This window comes from Microcaecilia unicolor, chromosome 4 (genome assembly GCF_901765095.1).
Source record: "Microcaecilia unicolor chromosome 4, aMicUni1.1, whole genome shotgun sequence".
NCBI lineage: Eukaryota > Metazoa > Chordata > Amphibia > Gymnophiona > Siphonopidae > Microcaecilia > Microcaecilia unicolor.
This window is the reverse complement of record NC_044034.1, coordinates 287,957,325-287,977,063: the sequence shown is the minus strand read 5'-3', so window position 1 is coordinate 287,977,063 and position 19,739 is coordinate 287,957,325. Positions and strand designations below refer to the sequence as shown.

The window sequence follows — 19,739 nt, the reverse complement described above, 5'->3', positions numbered from 1 at the left end:
AGATTCCTATACCAAAGGTTTGTTTGAGTTATGGCTTTCTGATTTACTTTTGAAAGTTTCTGATTTTGCTTTTGCTTTGCACTTGTTAGGAATGGGAAGGGATGAAAGATGAGGGTGCCAAGAATGAGCCCCACCCTTCAATTTAGCTGCTTTCTTCAATGCCATTCAGTGCTGCCTGAATTAAGAGGCTATATTGCTGCCCCCACAGGTTTAAAGAGGCCCACTGGATACATTTGATCTCCTGCAGGTACCTCAGATGGACCCACTGGGACTATAAATAGGCATTGACTACATTTTCTGCCTTGTCCTCTCTTTTCTTTCCATCTTGTTGATTAGTTTACAGCCACAAAAGAGCATACGGCTGTGTCAAATGGAAACGAAAGACTGCTATTGGGAGAATCATTGCCAGCATTAGGGTATTAGTGCACAAAGGGGAGAATGCATTAAAAACTGGACTGCTGTGGCAGAGTCTGCACAGCTGCCATCACTGGATAATGTCTTCATCTTCATGGCTGCATTTTCTTCTGCCTTTCTCTGGAGAATGTCCCAACGACTTCAAGGCTATTATTGCCTGCTATGCTGAGTAATTATTTGAACTGGCTGGAAGACACAAATCCACTTGAATGTGTTAATGAAAAGACCTTTTCGGCCTGGACAAGGATGCAATGATCTTGGTTGAGGGATCAAGGCAATAGATCACAGACTTCTCATTTAGGTCTCATTCCTCCATCAGGATTCAGGCATATATGCTTTTCATCAACTGTTTTGGGGGGAAGATTTGGTCATGGTAGTATTCCTGTCTCCAAAATGCAGGCACAGATCCTAACACCACTAGCTTCCTTTTCTTCTGTGGACAACTGAGACTGAGAAATATCCACCTGCATTGGCTCCAGGGGTGGGTTGTTCACTGCCACAGTAGGACGCTGAGAACCAAGGTTCCATGGCTAAAAAGCTGGGTAGGTTCAAGCTACTGAGACCTCTTTCTTGTTTAAGCCCAGCAGCAATTAAACTTTACATATTCACAGAGATGTGTGCATCATGATTCATTTTCCCGTTTATCCTTACTTACACTCACAGAACTCTACTAACTTTGTACTCACTGGCACTGTTCCAGTAGGTCATGCAGCAGCTCCTCCCATTTGTTCATTAGGGACGGATCCTGTGCTTCTTCTACACTTTTCAGCTCATACAGGTTCTCTTTCTGGGGAGAACACAAATATCTGGAAATATATGCCAAAAGTTCACTTCTTTAATCATTAGATGAGAGAGCATTTCTTTGCTCTCATATCTCTCCTCATCCAATCTTTCATGTCATAAAGGGGTACATTTTAAGTTGTGCACCTGACTGTAAAGTTATGCATGTAATTTGAAATACATACAAAACCAACCCAATTTTCAAACATAAGATGCACACTCAGGTTGACTATTAAGGTTGGTCTGCTTTGCATCTAAACATACGTGCATGACATTACCTTCTGCCAAAGTGGTTGCAAAGCTATGTGCACACAAATATTTGAAAAGCTGGATTAGCATGCCCAAGAAACTTTTTTTAATGCAGGTAAATTTATGCATATATTGAGAGTATATGCATATTTTATGTGATCAATATCTATATTGAGACTAATTTTATAACAGGGCACCTATATAAACAGTTTGAAAAATGTGTCTCTTTTGTGAAGGCATATCAAAACAGAACTTTCATAGTTTCTCACGTTGAGTTAAAAGTAATAATTTTCTTTGGACCATCAGAAATGCTTTAATCTTCCATGCAGATCAGAAAGTTCCTCTATATCTTTCAAATGTAATCATCAGTGCAATTTCTTGTTACTTTTTTTTTTTTAATTTCAGTCATTTTTATCAATACTTTCCAGAATTATAAATTCTTATCACTATTCCAAAATTATAAAAACAGACTTAGCTTGTGACTTCAGTCCCATTTTCCAGTGGATATATTAAAATCAAGCCATATCAAAGATTGTTCATATGAATAAATCAGCACTGAAATCAGTGCCAACTAAGTGTATTCTATAATCAGCACCTGGATTTAGGCACTGATTAAACAATAACCTTACATAAGTGCATAAGTATTGCCATACTGGGAAAGACCAAAGGTCCATCGAGCCTAGCATCCTGTTTCCAACAGTGGCTAATCCAGGTCACAAATACCCAGCAAGATCCCAAAAATGTACAAAACATTTTATACTGCTTATCCCAGAAATAGTGGATTTTCCCCATTTAATAACGGTCTATGGACGTTTCCATTAGGAAGCCATCCAAACCTTTTTTAAACTCCGCTAAGCTAACTGCCTTTACCACATTCTTTGGCAACGAATTCCAGAGTTTAATTACACGTTGAGTGAAGAAACATTTTATCCGATTCGTTTTAAATTTACTACGTTGTAGCTTCAACGCATGCCCTCTAGTCCTAGTATTTTTGGAAAGTGTGAACAGACGCTTCACATCTACCCATTCATCTCCACTATCATATCTCCCCCTCAGCCGCCTTTTCTCCAAGCTGAAGAGCCCTATCCGCTTTAGCCTTTCCTCATAGGAAAGTCATCCCATCCCCTTTATCATTTTCATCGCCCTTCTCTGCACCTTTTCTAATTCCACTATATCTTTTTTGAGATGCAGCAACCTTAGTTGATATCTCAATGCCTAAAACTATGCACATCCATTTACACCAACAAAAATGTGGCATAAATCCCGGTATATAGATTTACGTGCACTGGGCTATATTCTATAATTACGTGCGTAAAATTCAGAACACCCGCGAAATGCCCATTTCCCTGCCCATAACCATGCCCCTTTCTGCCTGCGCATATTAGAAGTTCGGCACACTTTGTTACAGAATACGCCTAGCTAGTAGTGCGCCTAAATTCTAATCACTGCCAATTAGTGCTCATTATTGCTTGTTATAGAATTTGTGCCAATTTTAGTGCAGATCTCTAGGCACATTATTTAGAATCTTGGGGATAATTCATGGCCCAACTCTCTTCATAAAGCCTTATGATGGTTTTACATTTCTTTACTGCACACAACTCCAATTCAACCAATAAGGCATCAGCACATCCGTTTACACATAAAAGCAATAAAACATTGAACTGATAATTAAATTAGACAGATGTAAAGGAACTTTCTGATCTGCATAGTAGATTGAATTGTTCCTACTCTCTGCTAACAGTCCAAAGAAAATTACTTTTCACTGGAGGTGAGAAAGTATGGGGATCTTTTACTACACCACAGTAGCATTTTTAGATTGCAGTAGAAATCATCTGGCAGTAAATGCCAAGACACCCATAGGAATATAATGAGTGTCTCTGGCATTTACCGCCAGCTGATTTCTGTTGATTTCTACTGTGAGCTAAAAACACTAACACGGATTAGTAAAAGACCTCCTATGAGAGTAGTGTTTTGATATGTTATGATTATTGTCTCTCATATAGTGTAGAGATGTGATTTTATACATTGTATTTTATGAAGGCAACATAGATGCCTATGGGGTTCATTTTCAAAACAAAAAAAAGATACAAAAAAAATGTGATAAGGTGGTAGAAGGACATTTTTCTCTCAAAAACATCCAAGTTGTGATTTTTGACACCTCGATTTTCAATGATTTGCTCCACAGTTCATCCAAATTTCAAGGGAAATGGGCAGCACCAAAAGATGTATGTTTTTTGGCATTAAAGGAACAAAATGAAAACATCTAAGTCAAAATTAAGATATTGGCTAGACCTGTTTCAAGCACGACTAAATGACGAAAGGACCATTGGAGGGATTAAAGCATAATCTCCCTTACTCCCTCAGTGGTCACTTATCCCTTCCCACCCCTACCCCAAAGATACGAAACAGTACATGCCAGCCTTTATCACAGCTTCAGATGTTATGGCCAGTCCTATTAAAGCAGCAAGCAGGCCTCTGGAGTAGCTTAGTAGTCTATGCAGTGGACTGTAGAGAAGGGGACCCAGGCCCATATCCCACTCTAACTGGTACACTTGTGGTGGAAAGTTTAAGTCATCCAAAACCCAGCAAAAACCTATTGTACCTACATATAGGTGACACTTGCAGGCCTAGGGGCTCTTGTAGTGGTGTACAGTTGGGTACAATAGGTTTTTGGTGGGTTTTGGAGGGCTCACCATACAATATAAGGGGGTAACAGTGATATATATACCTGGGACCTTTTATGTGAAGTCCACTGCAACGCCCCCTAGGGTGCCCCATTGCTCTGCTGGGATGTCTGTGTGTCCAGTCTACTAAGAATGATGCCCCTCCCCCCATACATCCCAATGGCATCTTTTACTGCGTTTTTCCCTTGGATTTTGTTTTTCAAAAATGGTCCTAAATGATAGGCACACTGAGTAGAAAAATGTCTACCAAAGGCCAAACAGGAACCCAAACACAACAGCAGAAAGCAGAAGAGACTACTAGGCGGAGCTCAAGGCAAGGCAGACTAGGTAAAGCTCTATGCAAGGCAGACTAGGCAGAGCTCAAGGCAAGGCAGGCTAGGCAGAGCTCAAGGCTGGGCCACACGACCACACAAACAATCAACAGAACAAGCAGCAACAACCAAGACTGAAGAGCTAACACTAGCACAAAGACAAGCTGAAGAACTAAGGCAGAAGTGCTAACTCTAGCACACAGACAAACAGAAGAACTAAAGCAGAAGTGCTAACCCTAGCACACAGACAGACAGAAGAACCAAGGCAGAAGTGCCACACAGGCACACTAACTAGGAAACAGGGCAGAAGTGCTACACAAGCACATCGACAAACCTGGAGACCTTTAGCTATGCAAAGGCCCGGAATGAATGTTCTCACTTTCCTTTATGAGGGCCTTTACTGATGTTGTCACGACTATAGGAAAGGGGCTTGAAACACACTGAACACCAGAGTGAGGCTTGGAACACACCTGAAGTGGAAACACTACAGGAAAGAGGCTTGAAACACACTGAACACCAGAGTGAGGCTTGGAACACACAGGAAGTGGCAGCAGAGGCAACAATGCAAAGAAAAGAACAGACTGGAGCCACCTCTGAAGCTGACCACCGGAAGACAGGGTGAGACTGAAAAGTGAAGTCACGACCACAGTTGTGACAGTTCACTGCAGAGGAGCAAGGACATGTGCATCCAGAATGTCTGCCCTCGTGGGGACAAAGGCCAAGAAAAACACCCACAAGCCCAGGGAGGGTGAGATAAAGGAACCAATAGAGACAGAACTTGAGACCAGATAGCAGAGGTGGTCACAGAGGGCAGTCCTTGATTTTACAGAAAGGTCATACCCTGCTGACCCATCAGAACAAAGATAGTAGGAATAATCAGGAAATGACAGCAGGTAGACAAAAGAATCAAGCTCAGCTGAGAAAGGGAGGAGATCTTTGTAGGAGAAGAGACCATTAGTAACAAACTTTATAGAAACAAGCAGGAGGTGCATTGCTCATATCATTGCAGGAAGTGACTATAGCAGTAAAATCCTTAGATGTGAGAATAACATTAAAGACATTAAACACACTTTAGCACTACACTATTTAAAAAAAAACTAGTATAAGGTTGCTGGGGCAGAACAGTCATATCAAAAATGCCCCTCCACATGCCTTTATAAAATACAGGTATGCTCCCACAATGATATTCAGTAACACACAAATAAGATCTTTCAAGGAGGCCTTCCAGAGTGGCTCAAAAGGAGGTTTCTGAAGAGCCTGAAGGACTAAATTAAGGTTCCACTCTGGACATGGTGTACGAAAGGAAGGCCGCAAGTGGCCCACTTCTCTCAAGAATCTAATCATATTCGGATGAGCCGCATGAGACTTCTTCTGTAGTCAGCCCCTTGAAACAAGCCAGAGCCATAATCTGAACTTTCAGAGAACCCAGCGCCAATTGTTTCTGAAGACCTGTCTATAAAAATTCTAGGATGTGCATGATATGAGCAGAGAAGGGAGAAAGTCCACACTCAGAACACTAACCCTCAAAATCCTCCACACCCTTGCATACGCCATGGATGTACAGCATATCCAAGCCTGAAGCAGGGTAGCAGTGACCGAATCAGAATAACCTTTTTGTCTCAACTGAGCCCTTTCAATGGCCTAGCCATAACACCAAAGGAGCATGAATCCTCCATGAGCAGCAGACCTTGCTTCAGTAGGCTGTGTACCTGTGGAAGACAGAGAGGATCACTGTCCAGCAGTTGAAACAGGTCCACATACCACGGCCTCTGTGGCCAATCCGTTGCTACGACAATTAATCAACCCAAGTGCAATGCGATCTTTTTCAACACACAGCATAACATGGACCAAGGAGGGGAGACATACAGTAAATGTGTCTCTGACCAGGGCTGCAGTGGAGCATCATAAGAATAGCCATACTGGGTCAGATCAATGGTCCATCTAGGCTAGTATCCTGCTTCCAACAGTGGCCAATCCAGGTCACAAGTACCTGGCAAAACCCCAGTTAGTAGCAATATTCCATGGCTTCCCCCATGTCCATCTCAATAACAGACTATGGACTTTTTAACTTGTCCAAACCTTTTTTAAATCCAGATACGTTAACAGCTGTTACCACATCCTCTGGCAGTGAGTTCCAGAGCGTAACTATTCTTTGAGTGAAAAAATATTTCCTCATATTTGTTTTAAAAACATTTCCATGTAATTTCATTGAGTGTCCCCTGGTCTTTGTACTTTTTGAAAGAGTGAAAAATCGATTCACTTTTACCCATTCTACACCACTCAGGATTTTATAGACCTCAATCATATCCCCCATCAGCTGTCTCTTTTCCAAGCTGAAGAGCCCTAACCTCATTAGTCTTTCCTCATACAGGAGGAGCTCCATCCCTTTTATCATTGTGGTTGCTCTTCTTTGAACCTTTTCTAATTCCACTATATCTTTTTTGACATATGGCGACTTCTCTGAAGAATGGCGATAGTCATCTTCGCTGTGTCCTTTGCGATCAGAATTGAACGCAATACTCAAGGTGAGGTCACACCATGGAGTGATACTGCCGGACTGTTTCCCCACATCCTGCAGGATTCCCGACTTGCACACACTGCAACACCCTGATACCAGCTGGTGGGTTCCACGGCAGAAAAACCTGTTACTGCCTCCACAGGAGTCAACATTCACCCCGACTGGCACAAGCACAGCACAATGCAGTCCCAACTGAGACAAGATCCCTCCCCTGCACCAAGTAGAACTTGCAACCCTCCAAGTGGTTCTGAGTCAAACTTTAATCAGACTTCCACTGCTGGCTGCTCCCTCCAAGCTCAGTCTTCACAAGTCTTATCCCAGATGAGAAAAAATCAGGACTGATACCCCTGCTCCCCAGTAAACCTCTTTCCTTCTCCTTTTTTTTTAAGGTTGTTGAGCTGGAAAAGGAGAGTGCCACAGGAAACAGGGGACAGGTAAAGAGAGGGAAGAAGTACATTTGCAGGTCACCAGAGACAGGGATCTGTAGACCTCCAGATATGACTCTGCAGACTCAAGCCACCCACAAAGCTCAACTGGGGACCAGTTGACCAACTGGATCAGGAGCAAATCATTCAGAACCAGAGACTGAAAACTGTGTCCATCCATCCGCTAGAAATAGAAAATACCGAGAAGCTGGACTGGATGCCAAGAGAGATATGTCTCAGCTCAGTTTTCTATTTCCACCTGCTGGTTGATGAGCTCAACTATCCCACAGGTTCTGGAATAGTGGGAAGCTACATAATGGATTAAATTTAGAATAGTTTTGCTGACCATTTGAACTCAATACCCTCTTATTTTGGCTGTCTCCTTGTACACATCTGGGAGTTACAACTTTTAATCAGACTCATCTGGACCAGGACAGAACAGTAGTATTGATTTCTCTGGATTTATCAGCTGCTTTTCACCTAGCTGATCATAACATCCTACTATGTAGACTTCATAGTATTGAAATCATAGGGAGATTATTAACATGGGGCCTGATATTCAAAAATGATTTAGGCACCCACTGACTGGTTAAATCTCTTGGTTGGAGCTAGCTACTAATATTCAGCGACACTTAACTGGCTAAGTGCAACTGAATATCACAATTTGCACTGAACACAAAGCCTGCTATCTTGGGAGCATTCCAGGGGCGGAGTCAGCACTTGGCTGCTTAAGTGCTGCTATTGGTCACTAAAGCAGCTAGGGTTAGTGCATAAATTGGACTACATAAATGTCTGTCCTATCTTTAGGCGCTAACCCATGGCCATTTAAGTACTGAATATCAACTGAAGTGCCTATGTGTTAACTGACTTAAAAATAACCGGAAATTCAAAGCCGAAGCCTACACAAGCTTTGAATATCCGGGAATAATACCTTCGATGGTGAGCAAAACACTCACTGCTGATAGCTGAATATTGACCCCATGGTTTCACTCATACCTATCCTAGAGATCAAATATCATTTTATGGCAGGATTCCCCATCTTCAGCCTATTCCATTACCTGTGTGGGATCCATCTTAGCCCCAATACAGTTTAACATAATTATGGTGCCTCTGGCCACTCTTATTCAATCACTGGAATTTATATCCTTCATATGTGGATGGCATCCAACTACTAAGCATTTTAGAATTATCTCATCCTTCATCTGTTTCAATCTTAAATGCTAAGTTAGACAAAATCACAACCTAACTAAAAAAAAATAATAAAATCACAAAATTAAATTAAATGCAGATAGAAAAAAAAGCCTTGGTCTTCACAACAAAACATGGTTGCCTTCTCCCACAACTACTCATCAAAAAATGGCATACAAACTGACATTATTCATTCGCCACAACTTTTAGGGGTTACTATATGACAAACTGAATTTTCACATCTCACCTATGATACAAAATGCTTTTTTAAATTAAAACAAATGCAGTTAAATCATTTTTTGACCAAAAATCTTTAAGAAAATTGTTCCATGCTCTTGTATGGTTTTTAAAGTTACCTTTCAGGATTCTCACTGTGAAGTCACTGGTACAGTGTCCTGGTCCTGTAAAATGTTGACCAACAGGTGTGGGAACCCTACTGGCACCAGTATTGTTCATGTGATGTCTTTAAAACCATACAAGAACGTAAGACCTTTGAAGTCAGAATGATTGAATATTTTAACACCCAACAGAAAGGACTTAACAAGGATCTGGGGTTCCTAGCCCATTATAAACCATAAAGCTGTATTTCTCTGTTGATCACCCCACCCCTCAATTATCCACACCCATCCTGTTAGAATATCAATGATATGCTTTGATGTTCCCATGCATACCTCCTACCCACCCCCATTTTCCCACCCTGTCAGACTGTCATAGTAATGCTTGAATGTTTTCACTTATATACACTGTCAGCACATTTGCTTATTTCCGATCTGACGAAGAAGGGCAACCTTTGAAAGCTAATCAAGAAATGTATTATGTCCAATAAAAAAGGTATCATCTTATTTTCTTTTCCATGTTTTATTTTGTTTGATTTCTATTGATAACCTTAAGAGTGGACTAACACGGCTACCACACTCCTCTACTTCAAATGACAGAGAAACTTGGAAAGTCAGAACTGCACTGTTCTCTCTTCTTGCTCTCCCTTAACATTATGTCTTGATTCTTCCCTGATGTAGCCACTTTAGGTACCCTCATATGTGCTGTTTGGTCTCTATGTACAGCACTGAATATTATATATTGTCTTTAATGTAGTCAGTGTTCGGTATATGCTGTTCACTACACTCATCATCCACTGTACACTTACCAGTTTGTCATATACAGCCTGCATGATGTTTAGAGCATCTAGTCTGTTTCTCACGTCCTCCCAGAAACAGTTTAGGGCCACAACAGGCTTGGTGTCATACCATGGCAGATAGTAGTAAAAGTTCCCTACAAATAACACAATAACATAATTCAATGCAGATCTGCTGAGTCTTTCTTGTGTGCCCAATATACGGATTCCAGCATACACAAACACTACTGACTTTACTGACTTCCTGTTCTTGAATCTCCTTATACAATAACATAGTAAGTGATAGTAGATAAGGTCGATAGATAGATAGATAGATAGATAGATAGATAGATAGATAGATAGATAGATAGATAGATAGATAGATAGATAGATAGATAGATAGATAGATAGATAGATAGATAGATAATCTCCATGGTCCTTCATAGCTGTCTCAAGAATGGCCATAATCTGCCATGGTGATGCCCTCTACTACCTGCACTAGTCTTTTCCTACTTTTCTTATTAAACTGCTACTTAACTCGACACCCAGACCCTATTACTGCCAGGTTTTGCAGTAATATCCACAGCCTCTTAGGTTAGTGGTATGGTAAAAAAGATCTGGTTTTCCTATGCTCATAGAGGGTTGGGTTTCAATTATAGTCCCTTCATGCAGGTCACCTCAGCCTTCTTAGAAGTCTGATGCTGTTGTACCACTGCTGTTTATGGCTGTAATAACTGATCAATTAAGATTTATCCCAAAGCTTTCTTGGGGGCCTAATGCAATCATACTACTGCTGTTTAGGATTATTACTGCTGCTCTGTGCAGTTTACCCCAATGCATTCTTGGAGGTATGGTAATCTCACTACATACTCCTGAGCTCCAGATCCAAAGTCCTCCATGGGTACTGATTTCTGGATAATGAATACCCCATTTGTGCATCTTATAGAGAAACTACCTCACAGTAGCCTGAGTTCCAGATCCTGAGTTCTCTAGGGAAATTCTTAATTGATATCCCATATCTCCCGAGTAGCTTCAGATCTCAAAATTTTTCTTCCCCATAGAAAGCCTACCATATTTTTTTAAATTCAAAATTCAAAATCTTCATACAAATGTGAAAGATTCTAGCAGGGTGCAGAATGTGAGGCCCCAAAATACCAGCAACTGGGAAGGTATGTGTGTATGTTTCTTTGTCTTCCTTTTTTACACCCTTTTCTCTGTTTTATGTATTTTCTTCCATTTCTTCTCTCTCCATGACTCTCTCAGTCCCCTGATCTGTCACTTACCGTCAAATACTGCTCGGCTGTATTGCGTTGTGGAGGACAGCGGTTTACACGTCACGTCAAACTTGTTACCGTAGTTTCCCATGCTCACCTCAAACTGCACCAGATCTGTAATGCAAGGCAGCATGGTTGCAGAGTAAAAGACTCCACAGAGACAGTACTTTCGGCGGTATAGAAACCTCTGTCAAAATAAAATGTGCCACAGAAAGATATTAAAGGGGAAACAACATGACAATACCATTTATCTCACTTCAATGTAATGCATGGTCCCCACATTATTCCCCTTTCCTCTCCAAAAGTCAGCACCACTGAAATCCATTCCATTGTATAATTAGTGCAGCTGTAAAATGCTAGTCTGATCCTGCCTCTTACCTCTCTTTCCCAGCATCTTCTCTGCTATCTATTCCCCCACCTTCTCCAGCATCTGCCTCCTTTTCTCACCCTCTGTCCCTTTGAATTTATCTCCTGTCAGGTAAGTAAACTCAACAGTACCCCACCACTGTTGATTGCTCCTCCCCATCTGGTAATAAGGTTGCTAACTGGATCCAGTCTTAGACTTACCCAAGAGCATGCATGGACTTGTCTTGCTTTTCATAGGGAATGCAATGGGGAAATCAGAACTACAAGTGCCTGCATACAATAGGGTAAACCCAGAACTAGATCAATCCTGTCAGGTGAGCCTGGATCTAATTGGCAACCCTAGGTTCAAAATTTGAGGGACTATACATCCTGTTTGCTGATCTCATATCATGAGATGAGCAAGCAGGATGTGGCTATTTACACCTGCTCATGGTACCAGCATTGAAAAGATCGAGTAGTCATCAGTTGTGAGATGCATTCCTGCCACTTGTTCCTGCTGCTAGGTTCTAAGCAGGTAGATATGCCGCATTCATGGTTGCTGAACAAATGCTAAGCAGTCATGCATAGGCGGTGGGTGGCCCAACAGTTTGGGGAGGCTAAAGGGGGCGGGGTAAGGGGTGGGGCCAGGGGTGGAGCTTAAATCCATAATTGTCTGATAACACACAGAAAAAATAAATAAATAAAAATAAAAGTCACAATTAATACCTTTTATTAAATTTAGATATTAGATACCATGTTTCCCCGAATATAAGACACTGCCTTATATTAATTTTTGCGCCCAAAAAGGCGCTAGGTCTTATTTTCAGGGGATGTCTTAATATTTCGGGGAAACACGGTTGGCCCGCCCACCTTCCCTCCGTCGCTCCTGCAACTACCGGTAACCCCCCACCCGAGGTCGCCCCCCCCCCACCCGAGATGGCGCTCCCACCCGAAGTCGCCGGACCCCACCCCCCTCCGTCGCTCAGAAACTAACCTGAACTTAAGCCTCCTTTCACTTTCCTTCCAGTTCGCAGGAGCAGCAGGGCAGGGCAGGCCTCTCCTTCCTTCCGAGCCCCACCCTCGCCTGACGTTACGTTACGTCAGGCGAGGGCGGGACACGGAAGGAAGGAGTGGCCTGCCCTCCTACTGCTGCTGCTTGCTGCGAACTGGAAGGAAAGTGAAAGGAGGCTTAAGTGCAGGTTAGTTTCGGAGCGACAGAGGGGGTTGGGGTCCGGCGACTTCAGGTGGGGGCGCCATCTCGGGTGGGGGGGAACGACCTCGGGTGGGGGGTTAGTTTCAGAATGACGGAGGGGGGCCCGGCGATCTCAGGGGGGGGGGACCCTACTTACCGGGAAAAACAAAACTTTGCTAGGCCTTACTTTCGGGGGAGGCCTTATATTTTCTAAGGGCACCAAAAACCTCGGTAGGTCTTATTTTATGGGGATGCCCTATTTTCGGGGAAACACGGTATGTATCATATGTCAAAGAATAAAGTGGTTGCTCAAAGCATATACTAACCACAATCGCTCAACTGCAAAACACTATGCACAACTTTGTGCAAAAACACACTCAGAACCTTACTGTACCATAAATATTACACTGGGCAGAACCTAATACACCAATATACCACCCATACGGAAAATGCAGACCGTCAACAATATGAAACAAGGGATCATAATATCACAGTTCTCATGTAGAGCCACAAAACATCCTAATTCATGTTTAATGTGGGATAAAATGCCATACATAAGTAAATAAATATAAACTTTTAATGTTGAGCACCTGATTCTCAAAGTGGACATATTCCAAACACTATAATGAAAATAAAATGATCTTTTCTACCTTTGTTGTCTGGTGACTTTTTCTGATCATGCTGGCCCAGTATCCATTCTGCTGCTATCTGTCCTCAGTGCAGGTCAGGAAGTAATCCTCATTAAATATCTCCCTGGCAACCCAGGACACCTCCAGCCAACCCCCCCTGCTTTCCCAGCAGTAAGGTAAACAAACCATAAACCAATTTCTACAACTGCTAGAGGGCTTTCACTGCAGCTCCTGTTGTGAGGATGGAGGTAAATCAACAATTTAATCTCCTCAGAGCAGCTGGACTCCACAGCTGATCCATTCCTCTTCCTGATCCATTCCATTCCTCTCCAAGCCTCTTATACTGGGCACCTATGCAGTCATGCATGCATGCATCTAGACTGGGAACACTGCCCCAGAGACAGCAGTGCATACACTGCTTGCCTCTGACTCATGTACCTTACACTTCTTGTACATTGGCCTGTAGCAACTATCTATGGAAAACTTACTCCTCAAAGGAGTATTATATTTATAAAATTAGGGATACATTTCTGATGTAGGCTGTGAAAACTGTAAGGCTGTTTATAGGTATTCTGCATGCTGTTTTAGATTCTTTAATTTGTAATTTTTCAGTTTGTGTTTTGTATTTCTTATCTTTCCATTACTTTTTATTCTTGAATTTTTTTAGGGCTGCATTTTGATTAAAATTTGCAATTGTGATTAATACTGCAATTAACGGTATGTTATTTATTTATGTTCCCACTGCAGCTCCTTGGGACCTGCCCGGAGGCACAAGGAGCTGCAGTGAGAACAAAACTAAATAACTAGCATACATTTAATAGTGTGATTAATCACAATTACAATTTTTATTGAAATGCAGCCCTATAAATATAAATGATGGCAGATAAAGGCCATCTTCACTTCCTTCTCAGCTTTACTATCCATCCCCTCCCTTAGAAATCCATGGTACTTCTCCCATACTTTAGAAACAGGACCCCTAAAATTTCCCTTAGGTTTACATGACGTTTCTGGAGTCTCTGCTCCTAAGTTTTGTATGCAGTCAGGGTGATATCATGGAAGTGGGCCTACATATCCATCACTATTAGTGGGGGGATACCCACCAATACTGGGGTTTTGGAGGGAAATGTAAAAGACCCTGCACTATGAGGCTAAATGGGATTTATTATTAGGCTTGAGCAGTGTATGCTGCTGGAGCCCAAGCGACTCAGAGCTGCTAAGGAACAGAAAAGGGAGCTACCTCTTTGAATGGACAGCTAGGCCTTGAAAAAAATCAATGAAGTCCCTTAGGCTATCTTGGCCTATCAGAGAGGACTGTAGACCCATGGAGGGTCTGAAGTGTAGAAGTGGCTAATAAATACTGCAGAGGTCTACCAGTACTCAGTGAAAGGAAAATCCTGCTGAGAGACAGTAGGGGTAAAGGATAATTGGATTTGGTATATTGCCTTTCTATGGTACTATCAAAACAATTTTACATTTATTGTATGCAGCTATTAGTGGGCTTACAATCTAAGTTTTTGCACCTGGGACAATAGAGAATTAAGTGACTTACTCAGAGTCACAAGGAACTACAGTGGGACTTGAACCCAGTTCCCCTGGTTCAGAGGGCACTGCACTAACCATTAGGCTATTATTCCATTGTGCTGTGCAACTATAAAATGTATGAAATAACTAGAGATTGCATGCATGATGACTCCCCAGTGAACAATGGATAAAAAAAAAGGTAAGCCATGCATTAAGCCTACATGTCGAAAGCCAGGTGGCAAAAAGTAAGAAGAGATGCCATGTATTAAGGGTGTCTAGTGAGGAAAAGCAAAAGGACACATACCATTTATGCTGGCTTCAGGATGAAAGGAAGATGGGAAGGAGTAAGGAGAGAGGCTATCCACAGTGTCTTCCTAATAAGAATTAGATGGGAAGGAGTAAGAAGAGACAGATATGAATGTTCCCAGGAACCATAGTTTCATGCTGGATAACCATAGCTGGGAGGTGCTGGTAGGAATCTTCCAAAGTAAGGGAGTATAGCGATTAAGAGTTGGTTGGTACAAGATTTCTACAAAGACTGGGTAACACAACTTAATTTCTTTGGGCTGGATGAACAACATTTTACTCTATAATTAATTTCTTGGGGCTGGATGACATAGGATTTAGGCCCATGCACTTGGGTAAAGCAGGATTTGATTCCTCCAGTTTGGATAACAGGATGTCATCCATTATGACTTGATATTGCAGTGAGTGATCGCCTGAGGTTGGATGATACAGAGTTTGATCATTATGGGACTGGACAGATACAGAGTTAATTTCTTGGTGTTAGCTGGAACATGGCTTAGGGTGTACATGTATTCAGGCTCTCTCTTTTTTTTGGGGGGGAGGGGTACAGAACCTCTACTCCAGAGGTAACATCCATGGACAAGTTGGTCACACGTGGCTTCTCAATTTCCTCTGCGTTGGTATCTAACTCCAGTAGGATACGTCCACGGTAAGCAATGCCTTCACCCTGCAGAACAAATGGGAGAGAGAGATAGACAGTGAGGATGGGCATATTCGTCCCTGTGCCATGCAGAACACAAGACACATCCAAGCTTTCCTCAGTGAAGGAGGAATAAGCAGAAGGTACAGAAATGCATCTTTTCAAGCCTTCTATGTACTGTGGAGTCTGAGCTATGTCATGGCCAGACTTAGTAAGGAGAGGAGTTGAGTGGGGACTAAGAGGATAGGTAGCTTCTCAATCTCTCTTCATAATATTAACATATCTATTACCATACAAACTATCCAGTGACTGAACCTTTTTGGTAATGGAACAACGTACCTTGGCCCGACCACTTTAAATTAACTATAACCTTATGCTGGAAGAAGAAAGGTCTTCCCCAAACACATCAATGGGCCTTATATAAAACAAGAGGTAAAATAGACCCCAAAACATTTTGGCAAGAAATATACTATAACAACTGGGCACCAAAAACCGATTCAACTGACTTCTTCATTGTTTGGGATGAACGATGCAACGAAATCCTCAACAAAACAGCACTCATACATACAAGATCAGCACAAAAATGCAATAAAATACTCTGGTTTAATGAAGAACTAAAAATTCTAAAAATGCAAACTAGAAAATTAGAATGAAACTGGAAACCCCCCCAAAAACGAACAATCACGAAAGGCTTGGAAAAAAAGTCAAACAAAATACAAATATAAGACACTCCAAAAGAAACTTCTACAGAGAACAATTAGGCACAAATTACAAAGTCACAAAGAAGTTATACAAACTAATAAACAACTTACTTAACACCAAAGCGGTAATTACACCAAATGCAAACCTCCCACATGCAGACAGACAATCTTGCCAAATACTTTGAAGAAAAAATTACCAACCTACGCAAGAATCTGCATCAGGGAAATATTAATCCAGAAACCTTCATAAATGAACTAGATGTGAACCTAAGTGAATACCCGACCGTATTTGGAATAACTTCACTCATCTAAGCACCAAAATAATAGCTCAAGCACTCAGAAAATTCTCCTCCGCCCACTGCCAATTAGACACCTGCCCCAACTATATAATGAACCCCCCCCCCCCAATCAATACGTCACAGAACTCACAGACCACCTTAATTATCTATTCAAAAAAAGCCTATTCCCACAGGATAGAGGAAATATCCTACTAACTCCCATCCCAACCCCCCCCCCCCCCAAAAAAAAGCAGGAGACAGCTCGAATTACAGACCGATAGCATCCATACCCCTAACAACCAAATTGACAGAAGGCGTGGAGGGGCATAATCAAACGGCGCCGGCCATCTATATCTATATGGGTGGCCATCTAAATGGCCAGCGCCACAAAGAGAGGTCCCGAACCATATTATTGAAAAAGATGGCCAGCCATCTTTCGTTTCGATGTACAGTTGGGGCCGGCCAAATGTCAGAAATGGCCGGGTTTGAGATGGCCGGCATCGGTTTTCGCCAATAATAGAAACAGAGGCTGGCGATCTCAAACCCGGCCAAATCCAAGGCATTTGGTCATGGGAGGGGCCAGCATTTGTAGTGCACTGGTCCCTCTCACATGCCAGGACACCAACCGGGCACTGCAGTGGACTTCAAAAATTGCTCCCAGATGCATACTTCCCTTACCTTGGGTGCTGAGCCCACCAAATCCCCCCAAAACCCACACCACTACCATAGCCTTTAGGGGTGAAGGGGGGCACCTACATGTGGGTACAGTGGGTTTTGGGGTGGTTGGAGGGCTCAACACTTACCACCACAAGTAAAACAGGTAGGGGGGGTGGACCTGGGTCTGCCTGGCTGAAGTGCACTGCACCCACTAAAACTGCTCCAGGGACCTGCATACTGCTGTGATGGAGCTGGGCATGACATTTGAGGCTGGCATAGAGACTGGCAAAAAAATGTTTTTAATTTATTTTTTTTAGGGTGGGAGGGGGTTAGTGACCACTGGGGGAGTATGGGGAGGTCATGACCGATTCCCTCCGGTGGTCATCTGGTCAGTTTGGATAATTTTTTGAAACTTGGTCCTGAAAATAAATGGACCAAGTGAAGCTGACGAAGTGCTCTTCAGAGCTGGCCTTCTTTTTTCCATTATCGGCCGAAGCCGGCCATCTCGTAATCACGCCCCCGTCCCGCCTTCCATACCCTGCCGAAACGCCCCCTTGAAGTTTGGCCAGCCCTGCAACAGAAAGCAGTTGAAGCAAAATCGGCTTTCGATTATACCGATTTTGCTGGCTTCAGGAGATGTCTGGATCAAGGGATTTCTGACATCCAGAACATACCAAGTCAAATCAAACTCAGATATATCTCCACCTTGGAAAGTGGAATGTGGAGTACCACAAGGATCACCGCTCTCACCTATACTATTCAACCTAATGATGACACCACTGGTCCAGACAAGGACTCAATCCATTTCTCTATGTAGATGGCATCACCATCTATATTCCCTTCAAACAGACCCCAACAGAAATCACCAAGGAAATAATAAACAGCATGACCATCATGGAATCCTGGGCATCGGCATTCAAGTTAAAACTCAATACAATAATGTTCCCCCCTCGGCAATTAATGCACAGGGTTCATCCCTCCTAATCTCAGACCACTTGAAAATCTTAGGCATAACAATTGACCGTAACCTAACGCTAGAAAGCCAAGCTAAGAACACAACCAAGAAAATGTTCCACACTATGTGGAAGCTCAAACGTTTAAAACCTTACTTTCCCAGGGATTCATTCCGCAACATGATCCAACCCATGGTGCTAACCCATGTAGACTACTGCAATAGTATTTACGTAGGTTGCAAAGATCAAATCATAAGAAAACTACAGACAGCACAAAACACAGCTGCCAGACTCATCTTTGGAAAAACACGCTTTGAAAGCGCAAAACCCCTCCTAAGAAGCTTACATTGACTTCCTATGAACACTCACATAACATTCAAAATATGCACAATAGTCCACAGAATCATCTACGAACTTGCACCAGATTACATGACGGAACTTATCGATCTACCAATAAGAAACGTGACGAGAACAGCAAGAACCTACCTAACCCTTCACTACCCCAATTGCAAAGGTATAAAATACAAATCTTCACATGCCACCAGCCTCTCGTTTATAGGCATACAACTTTGGAACTCACTACCCAGAGACCTAAAACTCACAGAAAACTACCTACAATTCAGAAAGAAAATGAAAACACATCTTTTCAAGAAGTCTTCCCCCCTGGATCTGCCTAATCCCAAACCACCATACATCACAAAAAGTTCAGAAATAGAAAACAATAATATTAAACTCTCTCACAATATGCTAATATATCAACCTAAGTGTTATTGTACTTCTGTATTATGTACTAGACTTCTACAAATCTAAATTTTTTAACCGCCATTTTAGCAATATGTAAGCCATATTGAACCTGCAATATGGTGGGAAAATGTGGGATACAAATGCAATAAATAAATATAGAATCTGAGTGAGAGCCAGGCAGCTGGGAAGGAGAAGCAGTTTCTCCTTATCCAGCAGAGGTACACTAAGCAGTGACAACACAACACAGAAGTACCCCACAAAATCTTTGGAAGAGTCAAATGGATGACCAAATGAAGGAAACTTGGTGTCAGATAAATGATTCTTATCTGGCAATAGGTCTTTGGTCAGCCTCTACTTTTGACTGCTGCGCTAAACAGTTGCATCATAATGGCTTACCAGCAGAAACATTCTGCTACAGCTTAATTGCAACTTTACAAACATTCAAAAATGTCTATAATAGTTACCCACACGCTTGAATCCATATCAAAGTTATGGAATTCGCTGAGTAGCATGATAGCTGCTGCTTTGGGGAATGTTTTGAGTATGCTAAGGTTATGTGGATTTAGGAGCAATATATTTTAAAGTTTTGTTGTTGAATGTTTGAGGTTAATGATTTATTTATTTTTTATAAGATGCCTTGGCTCAGCAATAGGATCTCACCTTGAGACAGATACATTAATAAACACAGCCTGTACTGGGAGGTATCATGGTCAGATAAGTACTTTTATGTTTTCTGAGTCACCTCTGTATTTAAGCAGAGTCAAAAGCTTCAAATGTACTGCTTACACATATAAGGGAAGTGTGATAAGAATTAATGAC

At 42.1% G+C, this 19,739-nt stretch overlaps 1 protein-coding gene across 1 annotated transcript in view; it reads right to left on the bottom strand.

The window, feature by feature from the left end:
* The window catches only part of FER1L5 (fer-1 like family member 5), a 382,389-nt gene that overhangs the window by 270,377 nt on the left and 92,273 nt on the right, over positions 1-19,739 (bottom strand). The window contains 4 exon segments of the mRNA XM_030202486.1: positions 1,101-1,201; positions 9,714-9,838; positions 10,964-11,141; positions 15,501-15,614. Coding sequence (XP_030058346.1) covers positions 1,101-1,201; positions 9,714-9,838; positions 10,964-11,141; positions 15,501-15,614 — 518 coding nt within the window.